The sequence below is a fragment of the Psammomys obesus genome, unplaced genomic scaffold (assembly GCF_907164565.1).
Source record: "Psammomys obesus unplaced genomic scaffold, mPsaObe1.curated_primary_1811, whole genome shotgun sequence".
Classification (NCBI taxonomy): Eukaryota; Metazoa; Chordata; class Mammalia; order Rodentia; family Muridae; genus Psammomys; species Psammomys obesus.
The window spans coordinates 36,402,672-36,425,490 of NW_026596046.1; the positions used below are offsets into that span (position 1 = coordinate 36,402,672).

Consider the following 22,819-nt stretch of genomic DNA (forward strand, 5'->3'; position numbering starts at 1 on the left):
TGCTAACCAACTCTATTCCCATGATATCCCATGAAGGTGCACCAGAGAGAATAGTGGGCTTTTGCCTCCACTGTGAAGGTTTACTGGTAGCTGCTAGGTCGTGAAAGGCATCTTTTACAAGGTACAGGTGACATTTAATCTGCTGAACAGCTCAAATCATTTATTGTCAAACCAAGCTGATCATCCTCAGGGCATTAGGTGTGTTGGGGTCCTTTGAATCTCAGAGTACATCCTGCTTGACCCGGACCTTCTTGGGCTTGATGTTCATCCGTTTCCAGACCTCGGCTGTGGTGCGGTCGGCCTTAGTGACTCCACTGAAGTCAAACGTGGTGACGTGGGGCAGGTTGCATAGCACATACTGCCTGTGGAGAAGACTTGGGCATGGGAGCAGCCCCACACTCAGCTCCCTCCCCGACCCCAGCTGCTGCTACTACTTCTGACAGCAAGGAATGGAGGGCTTGACTATGACTGGGAAACTAGGTTCATCCTGAGAGCAAGGAGAGTGCTGAGAGGTCTGCCACTTCCTCCTGTGGCCCACATGTGGCAGAAGAATGGTCTGGAATTTCTTGTCTGCTCTCCCCTCGTTCCTTAGGGAAGCTCACCTGGACCCCAGCTCCAGGTACTTACCTGTACCCCTTTTCTTCCTCTATGGGGTTACCATGGAGGGTCAGGCTCCGGAGACGAGGGAGAACAGATAGCTTATTTACCTCCCCTAGGCGATGGATGCTGTTGCCATGAAGGTAGAGGACACTTAGGTTGAAGAATGTTGTTAGGATCTATTAGGGCAGAGATCAAAAGATTCTGGGTCTCTGCTCAGAACAGACTATCTGGCAGAGCAAGAAAAGACTGGAGAACAACTTGGCCCCCCTCTCCAGTCCTTGCAGCCATTTTATATGACTCTAATATGCTTTCAATTTTTTTAAAGGTTTATTTATTATGTGTATAATGTTCTGCCTGCATGTACACCTGCACGCCAGAAGAGGGCACCATATCTCATTATAGATGGTTGTGAGCTACCATGTGGGTGCTGGGAATTGAACTCAGGACCTCTGGAAGAGTAGCCAGCGCTCTGAACCTCTGAGCCATCTTTCCAGCCTCTGCTTTCACTATTTTTAAAAATTACTATGTTTTTAGCTGGGCATGGTGCTGCATGAGACTGTTGGATCTGTGAGTTCGAGGCCAGTCTAATCTACAGAGGGTATTCCGGGACAGCCAGGGCTACACAGAACCCCGTGCTGAAAAACAAAACATTTTTTATATATACAAATATATATATATGATTTCTTATGGGTATTTTGCCTTACATGTATGTATGTATGCCACATGCATGTCAAGTGCCTGTGGAGGCCATTGAACCCGTTGGAACTGGAGTTAATAGAAAGTTAGGAGCCACCATGTGGGTGGTGGGAATTAGAAGAGCAGCAAGTGCTCTTAACTGCTGAGATAGCTTCTTCCTCCCCCTTTTCTTTCTTTTGTGGCTATTCAAGTCAGGGTTTCTGTGTGTGGCTATCCTGGACTCACTTTGTAGACCAGGCTGGCCTCAAACTCACAGTGATCCTGCCTGCCTTTGCCTTCCTGAGTGCTGGGATCAAAAGTATGCACCACCACACCCATCTCTGCTGGGCCACCTTTATAGCCCTTATTTTTATGTGTATGAGTGTTTGTCTGCATGTATGTCTGTGCCCTGCAGAGAGCCTGGTGCCTGTGAAAGTCAGAAGAGGGCGTCAGGTCCCCAAGAACTGGAGTTAAGGATGGTTGTGAACCACCATGTATGTGCTGGGAACTGAACTTGAGACCTCTGCAACAGTAACAAATGCTATTAAACAATAAGCCATTTCTCTAGCTCCGTCATTTATCTATGTGTGTATTCATATGTATTCATAAGATTAATCTTTTAAGTCCCTTTTAGGGAGAAAGCCTAAAATAGAGCTGTCATCCCTCTGTTTATCCATTTGACCGGTTGATCAGGTGACAGCTCTCCTGCTTCTTGAGTCTTATTTGGCTGGTAAGGCCTTTCCAACTGTCATGACCTAAGATTCCATCTTCAGGGGAGTATCAGCTCAGCACATAAGCTTTGAAGATCCTAGTTGAGTTCATATTATTTATCATAGGGGGACAGTCTCCTAATCGTGCCCCAAACCTTTCCCTTCCGATAGGGATCTTGGGCAAGAAGGGCCCAAATCTTTTCCTTTTTAAAATTTTTCTTCCTTGTTTGCTTCCTTTTCTATTTTCTTTCCCCTTGGTTCTTTCTTCCTTTTTTTCTTATGTAGTCCAGGCTAGCCTCAAGCTCACTATGTAGCTGGGGATAACTCATCTTCCAACCTCTACCTTCCAAGTGCTAAAATCAAGCAAGCACCAACATACGTGGCCAAACTCTTTTGTTTTTGTTTGTTTGGTTTTTTGGTACAAGAGTTTCTCTGTGTTAACAGCTCTGGCTTTCCTGGACTTGCTCTGTAAACCAGTCTGGCCTTGAACTCACAGAGATCCGTCTGCCTCTGTATCTCAAGTGCTGGTATTAAAGGCACGTGCCAAACTGTCTTTAAAACTTTTAAGATTTTACAGAAAGCAACTGGTTTATCTTGCTGCTCCCTTTTCCTCAGCAGAGCCCAGCACAGGACAGTTAAGTGCCTGATGATGACTACTATAGTTTTGCTTAATTTCATTTAATCCTCACAAAACCATTATGATTATGACATCTTATCCCCATTAAAGGAAGGCTGAAGCTTTAAGAAACTGTAGCCGCTGAGACTTAGGAGGCAGAGGTGGCTGGATCTCTGTAAGTTAAGGCCAGCCTTGACTATATAGTGATTTCCAGGGCAACCAGGGATACATAGTGAGACTCTTGTCTCTAAAAAAAACAAAACAAGTTATTACCTTACTGACAGTCACATAATAAGGGGAAATCCCAAGATTTTTGCCTCTATCTATGTGTCTCTGTAACTATGCCCTTTGAACTGTACCACACTGCCTCTGTCTCCTTGAAAACAGAACGGCTGTGATCTGGACATGGTGGCTTCAAGCCACCCTTTGACTAGATATCCAGGGCTAGAAACTCACAGGGTCGATGGAAGTCAGGTCGTTGAAGGAGAGGTCAATCCAGGCCAGGTTCTCTGGGTGCTGCAGAAGCTGTGAAACCACCTGGCTGAAGTCTTTCAGATCATTGAGGACATTGTTGTTGAGCCACAGGGACTGGGTCAGTGACTTTCCTGACTTTGAGTGCTTCACTGGTCGTAGACCTGTCCTTGGCTCCTCACCTACCAGATCTATGATGACAAAAATAAGACCTGAGTTTATTTCTTTAACATTTTTTATTTGTATGAGGTTTTTTTGTTTTGTTTTTGTTTTTTTTCCCCCTTGTGTGTATGTACACTGTGTTCATTCCTGGTGTTTGCAGAAGTCAGAAGAGGGTATGAGATCCCCTAGAACTGCAGCTAGGGATGGTTGTGAGCCACTGTGTGGGTAGTAGGATTTAGACTTGGGGACTCTTCAGGAGCAACAAGTACTCTTAACCTCCGCACCATCTCTGCAGCCCAGGGCTTGGGTTTTCATCTTTGCTTTTCTGCCCTTAGGGAGTGAGTATGAGGAGCTGGAAAGATGGGCATACAAGTGCTCCTTTGAGGGCTTGGCAGGGGCCCAGCACTAGAGTCTACTGAGACCTTGCCTGTCTCAAGCTATGAAGACCAGAGCAAGTTTAGAGTAGGCCAAAGCAGTTTCGGTCAGAGGCGTTCTCATGCCATCATTTGATTCTGTGTATGCCACCCCTGTGAGTGGAGCAGACCCCTTCCCATTTTGCGGATAAAGTAAACCAGAGTTGTTGGGGTAGGCCAAGATCATATCACACAAGGCAGAATCTTATTCTAGTGTAGCTTATAGAAGTCACTTCAGTGGAACACTTCCCTTCCTTTCCTTCATTAATGACAAGCTGTAGCAGAAAAGACATACATAGTATTAACAGTGAAAGAGAATGGAGCTCTGGATAAATAATAGGGCAGGGAAGAAGCAGGTGTGTGTCCCAGAGGAATTTCTGTGGGCAGTGAGTAGTGTGATAGTCCATAGTCCTTACATCAAGGAAAAAGGTCTTGGTGTACTCAGAGCACAGGGAAGGTGAAATACAAACTTGGTGGATTAGGGGGTGTTAACCAGGCAGAGAAGGGGAGAGAGGGTGAGAACATGAACAATTGCACAAGAATAGAGCAGGATGGAAACAACATGCACAAGGCCACAAGTGGAGAAAAGCAGTCAGGAGCCAGGCCTTAGTTCCAGTTACTAGGCTAAGACCCCGGGCTTTGTCCTTGTAGGTAACGGGAAGCCACTGCAGCGTTTAAAACAGACAGTGCAGCTTGTCACTTGAAAGGCGGCTTTGGAGCTTCAGTGTTGACTGGATTTAGGAGGTAGCTAGAACTCAAAGATCACACTCTACTCTAGTTAGCAAGAAGATGGACATAGCAGTTAGAATGGGATATCCCAACTATGATTTGGCTGACTGAATTCATGTAAAGGTAGGCGGCTATATGATGGGGTGCCAGCTTTTTGTTTGGCTATATTAGCTGATAAAGAAAGTTGAGAGAAATTGGATTGGAAAGGTGATGAGTTCAGGATTGATGTGTTAGAGGTTCCTGTTCTGTGAGAAGACAAGATAAGTCAGGCAGGTAGGCAAAAATGAAGGTCTAGAGCTGAGGAGACAGCCTTGCAAACTGTTAGTGTAGAGTAGGTATTGTTAGGGAGAGAGGCAATTCCTCAGAGAGGCAAGAGGAAGCCATTTATAAAGTTAGTGAATAATCTGAAGAACAGGAGAGATTGGTTTTGTCTGCATGTCTGTGTGCCATGCCTAGTAAGGCCAGAAGAGGTCATCAGAGTCCTGAGAACGAGAATTCCAGATGGTTATGAGCCATGGGAGTGCTGAGCGTCCTACTTGGGTTCTTTGGAAGAGCAGCCAGTGTTCAACTCCCTGAGAGAATAGTTTAAAGGTATTTGGAGAATCTGCAGAATATGGAGGAGTAAGTTCCAGGAAAGACGAAGATTCAATACTAATTCTGGCAGCTCAGAGATATGGTAACTGTGTATAGGCTTGAGGACAGAAGCTAAACTGGAGTGAAAATGAATAGGAAGCAAGCAGGTAGCCTGAGCACCCCCACTGGAAAGTGAGGGTGCAGAGAAAACACACACACACCCTTCCCCTGCTGTCTTTTTCAAGAGAGGTTCATAATGGGGGGGGGGGCTCTTCCCAAGCTGATTTGTGGGAGAACCGGAACCAGACTACGGTTTTAAAATGGCTCCATTTTCCCTGCTGCCTCCAAGCCCTTAGCAAGTCTCAAGTGGCCTGTAGGGACAAAGCACTTAGCATCTGTGAAATCTAACCAGCCCATCCTTACACACTTCCATCCCTGCTGACTTTCTCTAGCTGCAGATCAGAAAGCATCCACCAGGTGGCTCTTGCCTTAGTGTTGGAATGCACGGGACCCAGGTTGAGGCCTGCAGGGGGCGTGGGAGGATTAACAGAGCAAAGTGTTTCTGACCAAGAGTAGGCTCCAAATCATGTGTCCCTCTCACACCTTCCAAAAACTTTCAAATGATTTGATTTAGATGAACAAAAGTGTCAGAATAACTCCACACAAAGCAACATCTGTTCTGATAGTGTAGAATCTTAGAAGAGTGTCACATACAAAGGCTGGTCCTAAGCTTTGAGGGAGCCACTGGATGGAGTTACCTAGAATATGAGGCAGCCTGAGCTCCTGTTACTTTGTGTAAAGGGGCATCCAAAATTGCTATAGGTACCTGACCCTTAGGTTACACCAACGTAGCACATTACTTGAGCGTGTGTTAAAAGATTCCTAGTTGAGAGTAGGTCTGGAAACTGGACCACAAATATCAACAGTTAACAGAATTAGAATTGGGAGGCACTGACTGAAGGGAATCTTAGAGATTCCTGAGATCCTCTTCCTGATTTCTAAAGTGTTGCTAGGCAAGTTTTCCAGCATGAGCAGAAGTGAGTCTGATAGAGCTTTTAGTGTCATCTGTCGGTGACCATGGTGGAAAGGACTGGCAGGTGTATATGGAGAACTCCTTTAGTGCTGTGTTTGTGAATGCACATTAGCAAGGGCTGGTTGTGCATGGGGTAAGCCATGTTTGCTAACACTCCCAAAGCTTCTGCTTCATCAGGTAGTCCAAATTAGATGTCTCAGATCTGTGATCCATCTGGATTAACTCAGCAGGTAGTGTCCCAGTAACCCCAACTCTAGCCGCCTTTTAATTTAAGTTTCTGAAGCCCTGGGGAACTGAAAGGGCTCAGATTTTATATGTCTTTTACTCTACCCACCCCCAAGAGACTTAGCAAGGAGTACAACTGCCTGGTGTGTATGTCTGCACGTGTATGTGCATAATTGCTTACTAACTGACAGGCTCAGGAGATGCTGAGCTCCTGGATGGAGCACGGAGCATCTGCAGATTCTCTCTGGTGCTGTACAAGTACACTGGGGAGACCTGACCAGTGTTTCCCTCATTCTGAGGAGGCCACAAAGCAGAGTCAGACCTTCCCATTGAAAGTTGAAAATTCGGGGCTGGAGAGATAGCTCAGTGGTTAAGAGCACTGGCTGCTCTTCCAAAGGACCAGGTTCAATTCCCAGCAACCACATGGCAGCTCACAACTGTCTGTAATGCCTATTCCAAGGTATCTGACACCTTCACACTAATGCACATAAAATAAAATTAAAACAAATTTAAAAAAAATAAAGTTGAAAATTCGGGTCTGGAGAGACAGCTCAGAGGTTCAGAGCCCTGGCTGCTCTTCCAGAGCTCCTGAGTTCAATTCCCAGCAACCACATGGTGGCTCACAACCATCTATAATGAGATTTGGTGTCCTTTTCTGGCGTGCAGGTGTCCATGCAAACACAACACTGTATATAAATAATAACCCTTTTTTAAAAAAGTTGAAAATTCCTCTGCTCTATTAGGAGCCATTACACTCCACCCCAGTCACCTTTGCTTTCTTGCTCAAAGTTATTGTTGCAAACAAAACCCTTTTGAAATATGCAGTCAGAAGTAATGCAGAGCACAATAAAGGCCACAGTAGGTGAGTGTGTGCGGGAAGAGACAGACGAGAGCTAGCAGTGTGGTGGACACTAACTGAAGTGGTGTGCTACACTGAAGCCCAGGCTGGTAACTCCGAGCTGATGGGTGGCTATCTGATGGAAAACCCAAAGCAGTTAGTGTATCTGGGTTAGTAAGTTTGTACATGTGCTCTGTGAGGTCAGTGACCAAAGGCAGGGATGGCAGAACTGCCTACACCTTGAGCATCTATGGTCCTGTGAGCTTTGACGTGCACCGCGAAAGGAGTTAGCTGTCTATTTAGGAAGATGTTGGATAGTAAAATGAGATTGTATGTGGGCAGCGCTGGAACTGCAGTGAGTTTTGGTGATGATGGAATAAATTCAGTATGGGTGGAATGAATGGAGAAAATTTTAACTGGGAATGTGCCAATTTGTTGCTAAAAAAAACATCTCAGGTTTTACCAGTGAGCAGAACAGAGTCATGTTCCTAGACAAGAGACAGGGTTCTGCCAGTGTAGACCTGGCAACAGCTTATTTTTTTTTCCCCTCCTCTTTTCAAGATAAAACCAGAACACTAAGCTTTCTACCTGATTGGGTGATTTCTCAGTATTCTTCACAAATCTCCTGCTATATCCTGGCTTCTTCTGAAAATGGGTCAACTGCCATAAGAGACTCCTGGTTACTTTCAGATTTGATACTTTAAAAAACTGGGTGTGTGGGTTGGAGAGATGGCTCAGAGGTTAAGAGTACTGTCTGTTCTTCCAGAGGTCCTAAATTCAATCCCCAGCAACCACATGGTAGCTTCCAACCATCTATAATGAGATCTGGTGCCCTCTTCTGGTGTGCAGGCACACATGCAGGCACAACACTGCATAATAAATAAATAGATAGATAGATAGATAGATAGATAGATAGATAGATAGATAGATAAACATCTTTTTAAAAATTACAAAAGAAAAATCTCATGTAATGGAAGTTTTGGTTTCTTTAAAAACTCAGTTATGTTATGTAAATATGTGATCGTTTTAATCTCAAGTGTGGGATTTTAGTTTGGGCTTTGATTTGTCCACAGCTGGGAACTGTCTCGAGCAGGGCATGGTCTTTGACCTCCTGTGGCAAGGAGGGGGAGTGGTCTAAAGCTCTGAGCCTCTAAATGTGAGAGCCCAAAAAGAGAAAGTGTGTCCTGAGGCGGTGTGTGATGAGTGGCAGTTTAGAGACAGACAAAGAGAAAGAAACACAGGAGCTTGGAGGAGACTGAGGCTTTTGCTGTTGACAGGTAATTGTTGATGAGAATAGCCCTAAAAGAACCCACTGATCCCTAAATGGCCAGGAGAAGTAAAGGGGTCTGTGCTCTGTCTCCCCACTAGCCTTCTCTTCCCTACTTAGGGTTGGGGGGTTGAAAGGGAAAGGCTTTAAGAAATTTCAAACAGAATAGTGTTTTAAAATGAGCACAAAATCTCAAGGGAGCTGAAAGGGATAGTGCAGTAGTTAAGGCACTGGCCACTCTTCCAAAGGACCTGGTTGAATTTCTAGCACCCTCATGGGGGCTCACAGCCATCCATAAGTCCAGGTTCCCGGAGCGGAGACTAATACATACTGCAGGCCCCTGCCTCCATCAGGTATACAAGGGGTGCAGACATACATACAGGCAAAACACCCATATACAGAAAGTTAACCTATGTATTTTTAAAATTTATTTATTATGTATACATTGTTTTGCCTGCATGTGTGGAGGCCAGAAGAGGGCACCAGATCCCAGTATAGAAGGTTGGGAGCCACCATGTAGTTGCGGGGAATTGAACTCAGGAGCTCTGGAAGAACAGCCAGTGTTCTTAACCTCTGAGCCATCTCTCCAGCCCTCCAAGTATGTTTTATACTCTCCAACCAAGTATTTTTTTAATTTTAAGGCTGAGGATGAAGCTCAGATGTAGAGCACATAGGCCTTGCACTCACTCCTTAGCTCAGTAAAACAACAAAGAAATTATCATTCCACCCCCTCCCCTCCTTCCTTCAAAGACAACAAGACAATCAGTTTAGGCTTTTTAAAAAGAATACATAAAGATGTTTTCTTGGTACCACACCGCCTGAGGTCATGCTGTGTTGGGTGCTGTGCTCTGTGGGCTGACCTTGGATCACGTGGATGCTTTTAAAGGAGAAGTCAAGAGGAGGCTCCTGCACCGAAGTGTTCATATAATCCGGTTTGCTCATAGTTCAGGCCATCATTCATCAGGTGGAAGCATGGGCCCTGGGAGTCTGGGTTCAGCCTGGGAAGACAAAGAAGAATGAATGTTCCAGACATGGAGAGTCCACCCTCAGGATCCCCCACAACCCTCCACACTGCTTTCTGTTCCCTGGAGCTCTAGCCTGCCTGGCTGCATTCCAGTTAAAGATACTGGTGCTTTCATGTGCAGTACACTTTTTCTTCTTAGAGCAGCTTCATGACACTTCGAACTCGTCTGACAAAGCACCCACTTCTTATGGGGGTTTTGTTTTATTGACATAGAGTCTAATGTAGCCCAGGCTAGCCTTAATCTAATGATCCACCTGCCTCAGCCTTCTCAATTCTGAGATTATGGGTATGCACCATCACACATGGCTATAGCACCATTTCTATTTTCCAGATGAAGAAACTGAGACCCAAAGGGTAAAGGACTTGCCCAGAGTTAAGCCGAGTCAGTTGTGGACAGCAGTAATCATCTCCAGAATCCTACTCTGACAGCCCTCTTGCTACTCCACAATAGTTACCATGGAGACTGTCCTGCTGCCTAGTCTCTTGACATCAGCTGCACTACTTTATTGCTTAACAAGCCCTTAAGTCCTTCACTGAAGTTGGTGTCTGAGAGCCCTTCACTGACACAGTTAGCCTTGCTGCCTGCTCTGAGCAGCTTGTCTATAGCCCTTTTCATCCGAGAACCCTGCTTCCAGTCACATCTTGGATGTAACAACATGTATAAACAGAAAACCAGAGTCTACCCTCACTCACCTGTCACTGAGGCCTGAAACTCCACCATTAGGGATTCATTCCTTTGGGTTCAGGGATTGTTCCCTGTTAAAATGGAAACACCCCCAGAGAGAGGTGAACAGAGTTATCAGTCATTTGTTATGTGTGACGTGTCTTATCCAATCCTTTCCAATATGTTAGGTAAAGTAAAGCTGAGAACAGGTTTTTCCTGGAGACTAGAAAGAGCTGTTGAATACTACTCACCTGGGATAAAAAGAGCTGAAAAACTCTTTACCAAGGGCTGTTTTTGTTGCTTGTGGATTATAGAAACAAAACGCAAACAGAGAAAAGATAATGTCTCTAGGCTAGACTCCCTCTTTTCACTACACACTGTTGTAACTTCCTCTGTCTTATTTCCTTGCTTTCCAAAAGGATGAGGTTTACAGCAATAACATGCTCATAAAGCAGGATGCTTTGTAGAGCAGTGCTGTAAGACAGACAATGCAGTCACAAATGCAAGCCTCACATAGGATTTTTGAGACAGATAATTTCAAGATTTTAGGAGCTCTGTAGGCTAATGACAAGGCTCAGCAGGGAAAGGCAATTGCTGTACAAGCCTGGAAATCTGAATTTGATCCTGAAACACACTTAATAGGAGAATCAACTCCATAAAATTGTCTATGACCTCCATATACTAGTCTATACACACAAATAAGGAAATTAATAAATAGATAATTTTAGGAGCTATAATTTCAATAAAATGAAATGGGTGAAGTTAATCCTACTATTTTACTAAACTCGGTATATACAAAATATTTTACTATGTCATCAATATTAGGAAGTACTGAACTATTTCAGAGATCAACTCAAGATGATCTAGCTACCTGTTGAGTCAGGTGCTTAATTGCCACATATGACTACACATATGCCTAGTGGTCACCAAACTGGACAATGCTGATACAGAAAATTAAAAAATGGAAGATAAGAGCTGGGCGTAGTGGCACACTTTTAATCCTAGCACTCAGAAGGTAGAGGCATGGTGATCCTTGAGTTAAGGCCAGCCTGGTCTACAGAGCAAGTTCCAGGATAGCCAAGGCTATACAGAGTAACCCTGTTTCTAAAAACCACCACCACCACCAACAACAACCAAAAACAAAACAAAACAAACACCAAAGCAAGAAAAGTTAAGAAAGAGATGTATCAGGAGTCTCAGGACTTAGTTATGACATCCCTGGTGGCCAAAGCACAAAGGGAAACCTTGGGATATGCAGTACTCATAGGAATCAAAAGAAGTTAGTCTGTATGCAGAGACAATGAAATTGGCAGGCACTATTCAAATAAATTTTGCTTAGCCAAGAGGTACATCTGTGCTCTAGGCATTTGGGACACTAAAACCAGAATATTTTGAGTTTGAGGCCAGCTTTAGCAACACAACAAGACACTGTCTCAAAAACAAACACACACACACACACACACACACACACACAAGTGAAGGACACAGTCAACTTTGGATTCTCAAGAATCCAAAGACATAGCTGGGGATTCGAAGTGGCTGGTGAACACAGGAGGCTGAAGTGGGAGGATCATAAAGTTAAGATCTGCCTGGGTTATGTATATAGTGAAATCCTATCTCAACAACAATAAAGCCCACGAAGGACCTGATATCAGTTTACTGCTTAATAAATGCAGTACAAGTACATGTCTTTCTCAGTAATTTAATAAATGCAAGAACAGACTTTATCAAGTTTGGAGGAATAAAAAGATTATTTTGAACACTCCTCTATTGCTGGTGGGAGTGCAAACTTGTACAACACTTTGAAAATTAATCTGTCAGTATCTCAGAAAATAGTTCTGGAAATAGTTCTTCAAGACCCAGCTATACCACTCCTGGGCATATATCCAAAAGATGCTCTACCATACAACAAGGACACTTGCTTAACTATATTCATAGCAGCTTTATTTGTAATAGCCAGAAAGTGGAAACAATCTAGATGTCTCTTAACCAAAGAATGGCTGAAGAAGGGGAAATAAAATAGACATCTGAAGAAGATGGAGGGAGGGAACTGGATGAGAGAGGGGGTGGGGATCAGGCATGGGGAAAGGGCGGAGGGCTGGAAGAGAGTACTGAAATCAGTGTGTGTGTGGTTCATCTCTGGGAAGGGGGAGGCTCCCGGGAGTCCATGGTTTTGACTCCAGCTGAGACTTCCTGGAGCGGGGGTCTGGAGCTGAAGTGGCTGCCTCCTACAGCCAGGAGAGACTTCCCATGGAGGGAGGTGTACACCAACCCCTGCACAAAACCTCTGACCCAGACAATCCATGACTGGCCCATTGAGTCACACGCCATCAGAGTACACCACTGACACTATCGATAACATTCTACTGTTCTTGCGGACAGGGGGCTAGCGGAAATCACCTGAGTGGTTTCACCCAGCAGCTGATGAAAACAGATGCAGCGACCCACAGCAAAAATTTAGGTGGAGCTCAGGCAATCATTATGGAAGAGGAGGAAGGACCAAAGGAGCCAGAGAGGTCAAGGACTCCACAAGGAAACCTACACAATTAACTCACCTGGACCCATGGGGGCTCAGAGACTCAACCATCAACCAGAGAGGATCCATGGGGCGGTTCTAGGCCCCTCACATATGTAACAGGTGTACAACTTGGTCCTCATGTGGGACCTCTGATAGCAGGAGCAGGGGCTGTGTCTGACTCTGTTGCCTACGTTTGCATCTCTTTCCCCTAACTGGACTTGTCTAGCTTCAATAGAAGATGTGCCAGTCCGATAGGCCAAGGCAGGCTGATACCTATGGGAGGTCCACCCTTCTCTTGGAAGAAAAGTAGAGGGCACAGGGGGAAGGGAGGGAAGATGAGAGGGAAGAACTGGGAGGAGAGAAGGGAATGGAACTTCCTAACGGGCTCTAAAGTGAATTAATTAATTAATGAAAGAACACACAAACAAACAAGAAAAGGGGAGTATCTTAAGCTGGCAATGGTAGTTGCATGCCTTTAGTGGTAGTGCTTGGGAGGCAGAGGCAGTTGGCTCTAACAGGAGTTCAAAGCTAGCCTGATCAACAAAGAGAGTTCCAGGACAACCAGGGTTACACAGAGAAATGCTGTCTGGAAAAACTAAAGTGCGGGTGTGTGGTGGGGAGGACGATTAGCAGTCTCACTGGGCATAGTGGCACCCAGATATAACTTAGCACCTAGGAAGTGGAGGCAGCATCGCCAGGAGTCCACATCCTTAGCTACACAAGAAGTTTGATGGTAGAATGGCAACCGGAGACTCCTCAACAACAACAGAAGTAATGGCCTCAACTGACCTTTTGGCAAGTGTCAGCCTGTGTCATACAGCATCAGAATTCTGGTATTTGACGCATGGACATGGACTGTTCATTAGGAATAACTGATTCTTTAGATAGCAAGTCTACCAGAAGGATGTGGTAACTTTTTAGGGACAAAGAACTTGAGTTGAAGGCTGAGAGATTAGTGGGCTGGAGAGGCCTCCAAAAAGCCATGAAAGCACGATAATGGTGTGGAAGATCTGGAGTGGGTTTCCAACTATGCAGCAGGGCAGATTCCAGGTCAGCATGGTGGCATGCTCTTTTAAAGCAGGACTTAGGAGGTCGAGGCAGGAGGATCTGAGTTCATAGACAGCCTAGTCTACAGACTGATCTCCAGTACTACATAGAAAGATCCTATTTAAAACAAAACAAAAAACAAACATGGACAAAAGGGAGATGTTGGGTTCTATTTGGGAGTTGCCATTTCTATTACTGGAGATTGACCATTATGGGAAGCCAAGGAGGAGTGGGGGAAGAAACACAAGTCATTGTCAAGAAGGAAGATAGGGCATAGCAGTCTCCCTTCCAGCTGGGAGGGAGGAGAAGACAGGATCTCAAGTTCAGGATCAACCCAGGCTACATAGTGAGATCCTTTCTAAAAACCAAAGTAGCTGTGATGGCTTACACTTGCAATCCTAGTACTTGGGAGGTAGAAACAGAAAGATCAGGAGTTCAAAGTTATTCTCAGCTACAGAGTAAGTCTGACGAGCCCACTGGCCTACAAGAACTGTATCTTAAAACAAAACAGAAAAAAAAGGGAGATCTGGAGTTGACAATAGAGATGAAGACCCCCTAAGCAGCAGCAAAGTCAAGCTTGAAGGAACACATGGGCAACATGGCAGAGGTCCTCACTGCCCCGATTGGCAGGTGTTTTCTAAACCATGTTAGATTAATTTACGCAGGTTCCTTTTGGATTAGGAGAATCTATAGGCATTCAACAATGACCTCCACCCCCTCCCCATGCTGTTAGGAATAGAATATACAGCTGTTGCACATACTGGGCCGGCAAGCCCTGCTACTGAGCCACATCTGCAACCCCCAGTCTTCTGTTGTAGAACTAGAAGAGCCTAGCTTTAGCAGCTCAACCTACTTTAGTACCCACATTTTATTTATTTAAAAATTTATGTGAAGGGCTGCTTTGCCTGCATATATGTTTATGCACCACTTATGTGTCTGGTGCCTATAGAGGCCAGAGGTCAGATCCCCTGGGCCTGGAGTTAGAGACTGTTATGAGTCATCATGAAGGTGCTGGGAACTGAACCTGGGTCCTTTGGAAGAGCAGCCAGTGCTCCTGAATGCTGAACTATCTTTCTAGCCACTATTTTTTGTCTCAGCTGGCTTCACCTACTGAGTAGCTAAGGATAACCTTCTAAGCCTCGTAGCACTTCCCAAGTGCTGAGCTTATGGGAGTCCACTAGGATATGCCATTTACCTACAGTAGGTTTGATGTCTTTGGGGAGCCTGAGTTCCATACTACTGAACATGTATTTTGTATTTATGGTTGTCAGCCTAGCCTTTAACAGCTGAGCCGTCTCTCCAGCCCATGGACATGCATTTTAAAATCCCAAAGAAAATGCTTTTACTATTTTTCGGTGACTAGAACTCTACTGCAGAAATTATTTGTGTAGTAGCAGCTTCCAATCAATCTTTGGAGCGCTAAGATGGTAGATGGCTCTGCTTGTTGGCAGCCAGTGCTGTGTCTTATTCTCCATCACTTGAAGAAGTTGGCTGACAAGAGGCACTTGGGGAATGGGAGGCTGCCCAATACACTGACTTCTGTTTGGGCAGAGTTGACACTGAACTATTCTAACAATTGGCTACCAGGTCTAGCTGCTTCATTCCACAGCTCGTTCCCAGTAATATAACAATTCAATTCTGCAAGTATTTGCTGAGTACCTGCTGCCCTGTGCCTGACCAAAAGGAATGAAGCCAAGGAACAAACAAAGCTCAGTGCTTTCCCTGCTGAGCCATCTCTCCAGCCCCATGCGCCTTCTTATACAGTCTTTAAAATTATATGTGTATGTATATTTAGTATACTTACATTATATATGTATATTTAAGTTGTGTGTGTGTCTGTATGAGGGTGCCTATGGATGTCAGAAGGCAGCATCAGATCCCCTGGAGCTATGGTTACAGGTCATTGGAGTCACCTACTGAAGGTACTAGGAGCTAAACTCAGGTCCTCTTCAGGAGTAGTGCATACTCTTAACCACTGAGTCATCTCTCCAGCCACACTACCCCCCCCTCCCATCTTGAAATCGGTTCTCACATATCCTAGGCTGGCCTGGAACCCATATGGCCAAGGATGGCTTTCTGCCTCTTGTTCCTAAGTGCTAAGATTACAGGCATGTGCCACTATACCTGGCTTTGTAAAAATCTTTTTCGTCCAGAGAAAACAGATGATTTTAATTTATCAATTTAGGTGTTAAATCTGGCAAGAATCAATGATTCCTATTCATGGTCTTTCCTGTTTTGTTTTAGATTTATTATTTATACTCTGCCTGCATGTACACCTGCACACCAGAAGAGGGCACCAGATCTCACTATAAATGGTTTCAAGCCACCATGTGGTTGCTGGGAATTGAACTCAGGACCTCTGAAAGAGCAGCCAGTGCTCTTAACCTCTGAGCCATCTCCAGCCCTCATGGTCTCTCCTGTATTCATCTCCTTTGCACTAAAATTTTACAGTTCCACCCTACTCTGATGCTGAGCTCAGCATTTGAATTAGCCAGTGAGATGCTGATAAAAAGAAGAAAAGAGAAGATTTAAGGTTCTGTTTTGGGCACTCAACTCAGGAAGGAATCTTTTAACTGCAAGGCAAGAGCTCTAGCACTGAGCTTCATTTCCAGCCTGGCAAGTAGGAGTTCTATAGAAGACTTGCTCTCTTGCTCTCTGCCAATGCCATGAGAACTGGCCAGGGTGCTAGAGGAACAGGAGACATGCAGGCGGCAGAGGTGAAAATGAGCCAATGACCAGCTGAGTGCGGTGCGCACACCTGTAATCCCAGCACCCGGAGAGGCAGAGGCAGGCGGATCTCTGTGAGGCTGGCCTAGTCCAGGACAGCCAATGCCACACAGAGAACCCCTATCTTGAAAAACCTGAAAAGAAAAGAAAATAAAAAGAAAAGAAAATAAAAAGAGCCAATAACCTCAGCTGAGGAAGGCTTAGACTGGTACACAGTCAGCTAACTTCCTGTGCTAAGACTGGGACAGTCACATAACTCAGAAGTGATTGAAGGCCAATGTACGAACTCAGCCAAGATAAGAGCCATCCAGGTAATTCAGGTCATCAAAGTAAGAATAAATACTTATTGTTTTAAGCCACTGTGGTTTGCATGGTTCGATACACACCAATAGCTAACTGACTCATTCCCCAGTTGCACTTTGGACAAAACTATTATCATGTTTTCTTGCCTGTGAAATGCAGACAAGCCCTACCTGAAGGGGACGGACTACAGCAGATGCTCAATAAATGGAAGCAGCCATCCTGTCAGTACTTTACCGTGTCTGTTACCAGGGGTTTGTGTGTGCCAGGGCAAGTGCTCTAGAACTTAGTTATACCTTCAGCCATCCACACTAATTTCTTCTTTCTTTATTTAGTGTTTGTTTTTTTCCCTGTAAACTTGAGGACAGGGACAAGAAGTGAGACTTCTGTTTTGATAAACATTACATACTGAATTTGACAAAGACTGGGTCCTGGCTTGATGGAAAAATGGAGTAATTGAAGAAAAGAAGGAATAAATGATTATTTAAATGTGTCACAGAGAAGGCCTGACTTCCTTCTTAATATAAAATCAATCAAGCAATCAATAATAAAAAAACTTAATTTTTTAAAAACTGTAGATATTGTCAGGCAGTGGGGGCACACCCCTTCAAGCCCAGCACTCAGGAAGCAGAGGGATGCAAACCTCTGAATTCGAGGCTAGCCTGGTCTACAGAGTTAGTTCCAGAACAGCCAGGGCTACACAGAGAAACCCTGCCTCAAAAACCAAAACCAAAAAAGTGTAGCTGTTAATATGGTGGCTGACATCAAGTCAAACCAAATAAAGATATACAGCAGATGCAGGAACAGTCTTAATCTCTACGAAGAGTTTGGTACCTACTAGAATACATATAAAAGACCCTTCATCTTTATAAATAAACCCTGTGTATTCCTTTGTAATTCAGTATTCTTTTCAAATTCCTGCATATTCTCTAACCTTTTTAAATAGCTGCTAAGTGGTACAGAGTACACATGGCATTTTTAACTTTATTGTTTACTTAACCAGTCCCAGGTTGACAAAAACTTCCAGTTTGGAGAATTACTAAGAATTTGAATTTGCTTTATTGCCAGCCAGTTTCTGCTCTTTCTCAAGCATGTTTTGACACAATGTTGTAGAAGACTTGGAGCAAAAGTAAGATGAGGAAAGCTGATAGGAGACTGAGAGCCTAGCTCAAAGGGGGTTTCTGTCTCCGGGCTGCGGGGGGGGGGGGGGGGGGGGGGGGGGCAGGGGAGAGCAATGGATGCTATAAAAAATTGGCTACACAGCTAACATTTTCTGGAAGATTACATCCCCAGGTGCTAAAGGAAAGCCCTAGGATAGCTTGGCTCCTGCCTGCAATGACTTTCATATCTTCTCTATAATCTGCATTCAGCCAAATCCAACAGCTCACAGTAAGGTTCCTGCATTCCCATGGCCTACCTGGTTGAAAGATTACCTTTCCACTTCAGTCGCTGTGGTTTCTGCTATGAGGAATCTCTGCTTGACTCCCCCTCATTCCCTTCCAGGAGCCTACCCTGACTTAGGTCTCCAGCTTGTCATAGAGATGTCCCCACCCTCAGTTTCTCTTTTTTCTGCAGGCCTTCTGTCTTCTCACCCTTCTCTCCTCAGGTCTGATCTCCACCCTCTTAACTCTCTACATCCCTCTCCTACCTTGTTCCCTCTCTTCACCCATTACTTCCTTCTGTTCTATCTCCCCTTCCCAGTATGATTCATGCATCTTCACTGGGGCGGGGAACACCAACCCACCCACAAAAACTGCAACCCAAATTTATGCTGCCCACGAGATGTGCAGGGATAAAATAGAGCGGGTAGATCAGAAATGGAGGGAATGCCCAACTAATGCCTGGCCCAACAAAAGACCCACCCTATCGGACAGTGCCAACCCCTAACACTGCTAAGCTTGTAGACAGGAGCCTGTCAGAGGTGTCCTCTGAGAGGCTCTACCCAGCAGCACCTCAAAAAAGATGCAAACATTGGGTGATGCATAGAGAGTCTTGGGAGGAAAGTGGAAGAGAGAAAAGGACCCAGAAGTGACAGGAGCTATACTAGGAAAAGAGCAGAGCCAAATGACTAGGGCCCAGAGGGGTTTGCAGAGACTGAAGCATCAACCAAGGACCATAGATGAACTGGACCTAGGCCCCCTACAAAGTTGTAGCACATGGGCAGCTTAGGCTTCAAGTGGATCCTCTAGTAAGGAAAGTGGGGACTGCATGGGACACAGACTCATTTGTCAGCTTTTAGATCACTCTTCCCTGGTGGCACTGCCATGACAGGCCACAGGGGAAGAGGACACATTCATTCCTAATACAACTTGATGAACTGGGGTGGATGGGAAAGGGAGCTCCCCTTTCTGAGGAAAAGGGGAGGGAGGAAGAGGGAGAAACAGTGGGACTGGGAGGGGAGGAGGGCAGGGGCTACAAGGATGTAAAGTGAATAAAATAAATGAGAAAAAAAGATCCCCTTTCCAGATTGCTCTGTGGAATGTGGTTTCTTTCAACTTTTCACTTGTTGTTCACGCTTCAGGAGCCAGTCTGAACTTTTCTGAGAAAATTTCCTTATCCCTAAACCTGGATGTGGAATCTCTGCTTGGCTCTCCTCATATCCTATACTTATCGCCATGGTAGCGCTTAGAACACTGTAATTATCTGCTCACTGTCTATCTGACCAGAAGCACCAGCAGGTCAGGAAACACGTTTTTCTCATAGTTGGATGTCATAGTATACTCACCACATGACTGCCACAACTAAAGAAATGATAAAGGACACAAGGCTCTATAATCAAGGGATCTTCCATCGAGCGATCTGCCCTGGTCCTTTCTCAAGAAGTGACTGACAGACCTCTAGAGGGTAAGTACAGTCAAAAAGTATAGGCTAACAGAAGGAAGAGATGACCATTCCAAGGGCTTGGGATGTAGCATGTATGGGATGCTGGGTTACCTTCACTACCCATTCCCCACAAAAGTATTACAAGTATTACAGCTGTGGGCAAAGGCCAAGTCTCCATGGTGAATGCTCTAGTGTGTGCTCAGACATTTGGAAGACCATAAAGTGATATAAACTAGAATGAGAAAAGGGAGTATGTACGGTTAGAGTATAGGCTGCAGAGGTAGCAGAAGCTACCCTGAGACCTTCCCTTATTCTAAAAGCAGCAGGAGGCTGGAGAGATGGCTCAGCGGTTAAGAGCTCTTTCTGCTCTTCCAAAAGTCCAGAGTTAATTTCCCAGCCACCACATGGTGGCTCAGAACCATATATAATGTTATATGGTGCTCTCTACTGGTGCACACGCAGGCAGAACACTGTATAAATGATCAAAATAAAAGCAGAAGGAAGCCACAGGATATACAGTGAATTGGAGTTAAGATGAGTGAATAATAACAGATTTTCATTGGTTGAACTACACGAAGTACCTAGAAGGGAATATGGGAAGGATAGGATAGTAGCTAGGACTGAATAAAAGGCAGAGGCAGGATGATCACAAATTTGAAGACAGCCTGGGCTACAAAGGAAGACCAAGTCTTTAAACAAAAGAAAAAAAAAAAAAACAAACGAAAAACCCAAAACAGTGGGGCTGGAGAGATGGCTCAGCAAAGACACTTTCTGTTGCAGAGGCCTGAGCTCAGTTCTTAGCACCCACACTGGTAAATCACAACCACCTGTAGCTGCAGCTCCAGGGGACCAGATGCTCTATTTTATTTTATTTTTAAAGATTTATTTATTATTTATACAGTATTCTGCCTGCATGTGTGCCTGCACACCAGAAGAGGGCACCAGATCTCATCATAGATGGTCATGAGTCACCACTTGTTTGCCAATTTGTTTGGAATTGAATTTAGACCCTTTGGAAGAACAGCCAGTGGTCTTAACCCCTAAGCTATCTCTCCAGTTCACATTTATATGACACACATAAAATAATATATTTTTAAAAAGACATTTATGCCAGGCAGTGATGGCACCACCTTTAACCCAGCACTCAGGAGGCAGAAGCAGGCAGATCTCTGTGAGGCTAGTCTCGTCTACAGAGAGAGTTCCAGGACAGCCAAGGCTACACAGAGAAACCCTGTTTCGAAAAACCAAACTGAACGGGCTCGGTGGCACACGCCTGTAATCCCAGCACTCAGGGAGGCAGAGGCAGGCACGTCGCTGTGAGTTTGAGGCCAGCCTGGTCTACAAAGCAAGTTTAGGACAGCTAAGGCTACACAGAGAAACCCTGTCTCAAAAAAAACAACAACAGAAAAAAAGAAAAACCAAACTAAACCAAACCAATCCATCAAACAAACAAAAAGACCTTTAGGTAGGTGTGGTGGTACACACCTTTTATCCTAGCAGTTGGAGAGGTAAAGGCAGATCTCTGTCAGAAAAAAAAAAAAAAAAAAAAAAGACATTTAGGGACCTAACCTGAGGTGAGGTCACCACCTTTGGAAGTGAGGTAGATTAGATCAAAACAAATTGCTCTATGTATAGAATTCTCAAACAAGTTGTTCATGGTGGTGCACGCCTGTAATCCCAGCACTCGGGAGGCAGAGGGAAGTGGACCTCTTGAGTTTGAGGTCAGCCGGGCCTACAAAGTGAGTCGAGGACAACCAAAGGTCACACAGGGAAACTGTCTTCAAAAAACTACAAAAATATTTCTCTAACAGTAAAAAAGTGACATTTAGATATTAAATGGACTATGTTCGAAATGGAAGCGTTATGAAAGGTAACAGTTGGGGGTTTGGCTTGTATACATTGTGGGAACACTGAGTAAGACCCAGGTTTGGTAGGGAGGGTTGGAGTGCACAGAGAGATACTGAACTTATATCCTGAAGGAAATGTCAAGGACACAACTGGTTATACAGATCTGGAGCTTAAGAGATAAGGGCTTGGCTGGAGACATGCAGGTGGCAAATGAAGGTGGGCAATGATGAGCACAAGCAGGGTAGAGTGAGGTGAGAAGCAGAAGACAGCCCAGAAGAACTTTAAAATAGTAAGTGGACCAATCATGGCCAATGAACCATGGCAGCCTCAGACCTCAGGTGTCCTGTCAGCTGGTTTGTTTGTTTATTTATTTATTTATTTTGGCTTAGTTTAAATGTGTTTGATTCCTATTGCCTTCAGTCTCTAGTTTCCTTTCTTCATTAATAATTTCAAGGATGTTTTTGAAACTCATTCACGTTGAAGTATGTATAACTCAAGGTGGTCATACAGGTTCCTTTTCCCTAGGGCAGTTTAATCCTTAGGACAAGTACAAGGTGCAGCCAGGTCAGGCTAAACGGAGATGGTTTGATCTTAAGAACTGGAATTTACTTGTAGCTTTGTCAATGGTGTAATGTGTGGCCTTGCGCAAGTCACTTATCTCTGGGTTTCAGTTTTTCAATCTGTGAAATGGGAATAAATATTCTTAACTCAAAGAGCTGTTTTAATAGAAAAAGAGAGGCTGTAAAAGAACTTGTGGAGTTAATGTCCTAAATCTTTTATGAGGAACGTAGAGGAAATGAAGATCTAAACTGTAGCTTCCAGAAGCCGACAGGCAGGGATGTAGGAGGAAGAGGCTAATTTACAGACAACAGTCATACACGTGTGGCTGGGAGGAACCTGCGGATTTCCTTTAAGGGGGTCTTCTTGCTTGAAAGAGTAAGCAAGGGGGGACTTTTAAGCCCCGTGACATTTTCTACATCTCTAGAAATTAAGGGCTGTGAATTACTCTGATGTGTCCTGTCAGGTGAGTCCTGGTTCTTCAGAGGAAAACCAATGCCATGCCCTGGGGCGTTTCTGATTTCCCTTTCTGTGGGACTTGAGACACCCTTACTGGGAAAGCACCATGCTTGCATAGAGGTCCTCGTAAACACTGCCAAAATAGTCCCGCAGTTTATCTCGAGTGTTGCCTTCACTCGTGAACAGGAATGAGGATTTGGGGAGAACCTCAGGTCTCCAACTGGGAAAGTTGTGGAGTTCCTCCCCTTTCAGAGAGCTCTGGTGTCGTCCTACAATAGTTCTCCTGCTTTCCCGCCCAACTCACCCGCAGTCTCTTACCCTCCGGCTTCAGCGTCTCACTACCTGAGGGTTCCTTAGCCGAACTCCATAGCAACGTCTCACGCCCTAGACGACGCAGTGACCGTCCTCGTGGTGCCTTCAGGGACTTGTAGTTCTTCGGGACGGGCCGCAGAGGCTGCGGGGTTTGCTGGGATTTGTAGTTCTTTTTATTTTACGTCAGGCCCGGGATCCGGAAGTAGCATTACGCCTTTTTCCTTTAC

General features: G+C 44.8%; 1 protein-coding gene across 4 annotated transcripts; it reads right to left on the bottom strand.

Moving 5' to 3' along the window:
* Positions 1-128: 128 nt before the first annotated feature.
* Lrrc51 (leucine rich repeat containing 51) lies at positions 129-22,704 on the bottom strand. 4 transcript variants are annotated; one of them, XM_055623074.1, is made up of 6 exons: positions 22,599-22,703; positions 10,030-10,092; positions 9,173-9,310; positions 3,058-3,263; positions 628-776; positions 129-362 (listed from the first exon to the last, which is right to left on the bottom strand). In XM_055623074.1, the coding sequence occupies exons 3-6, from the start codon at positions 9,252-9,254 to the stop codon at positions 221-223; spliced, it is 579 nt and encodes a 192-aa protein (XP_055479049.1). In that variant the 5' UTR covers positions 9,255-9,310; positions 10,030-10,092; positions 22,599-22,703; the 3' UTR covers positions 129-220. The 4 variants fall into 4 exon arrangements, with proteins under 4 accessions (XP_055479049.1, XP_055479050.1, XP_055479051.1 ...); XM_055623075.1 differs by having other exon boundaries at positions 22,585-22,703; XM_055623076.1 differs by lacking the exon at positions 10,030-10,092 and having other exon boundaries at positions 22,599-22,704.
* Positions 22,705-22,819: the final 115 nt, after the last annotated feature.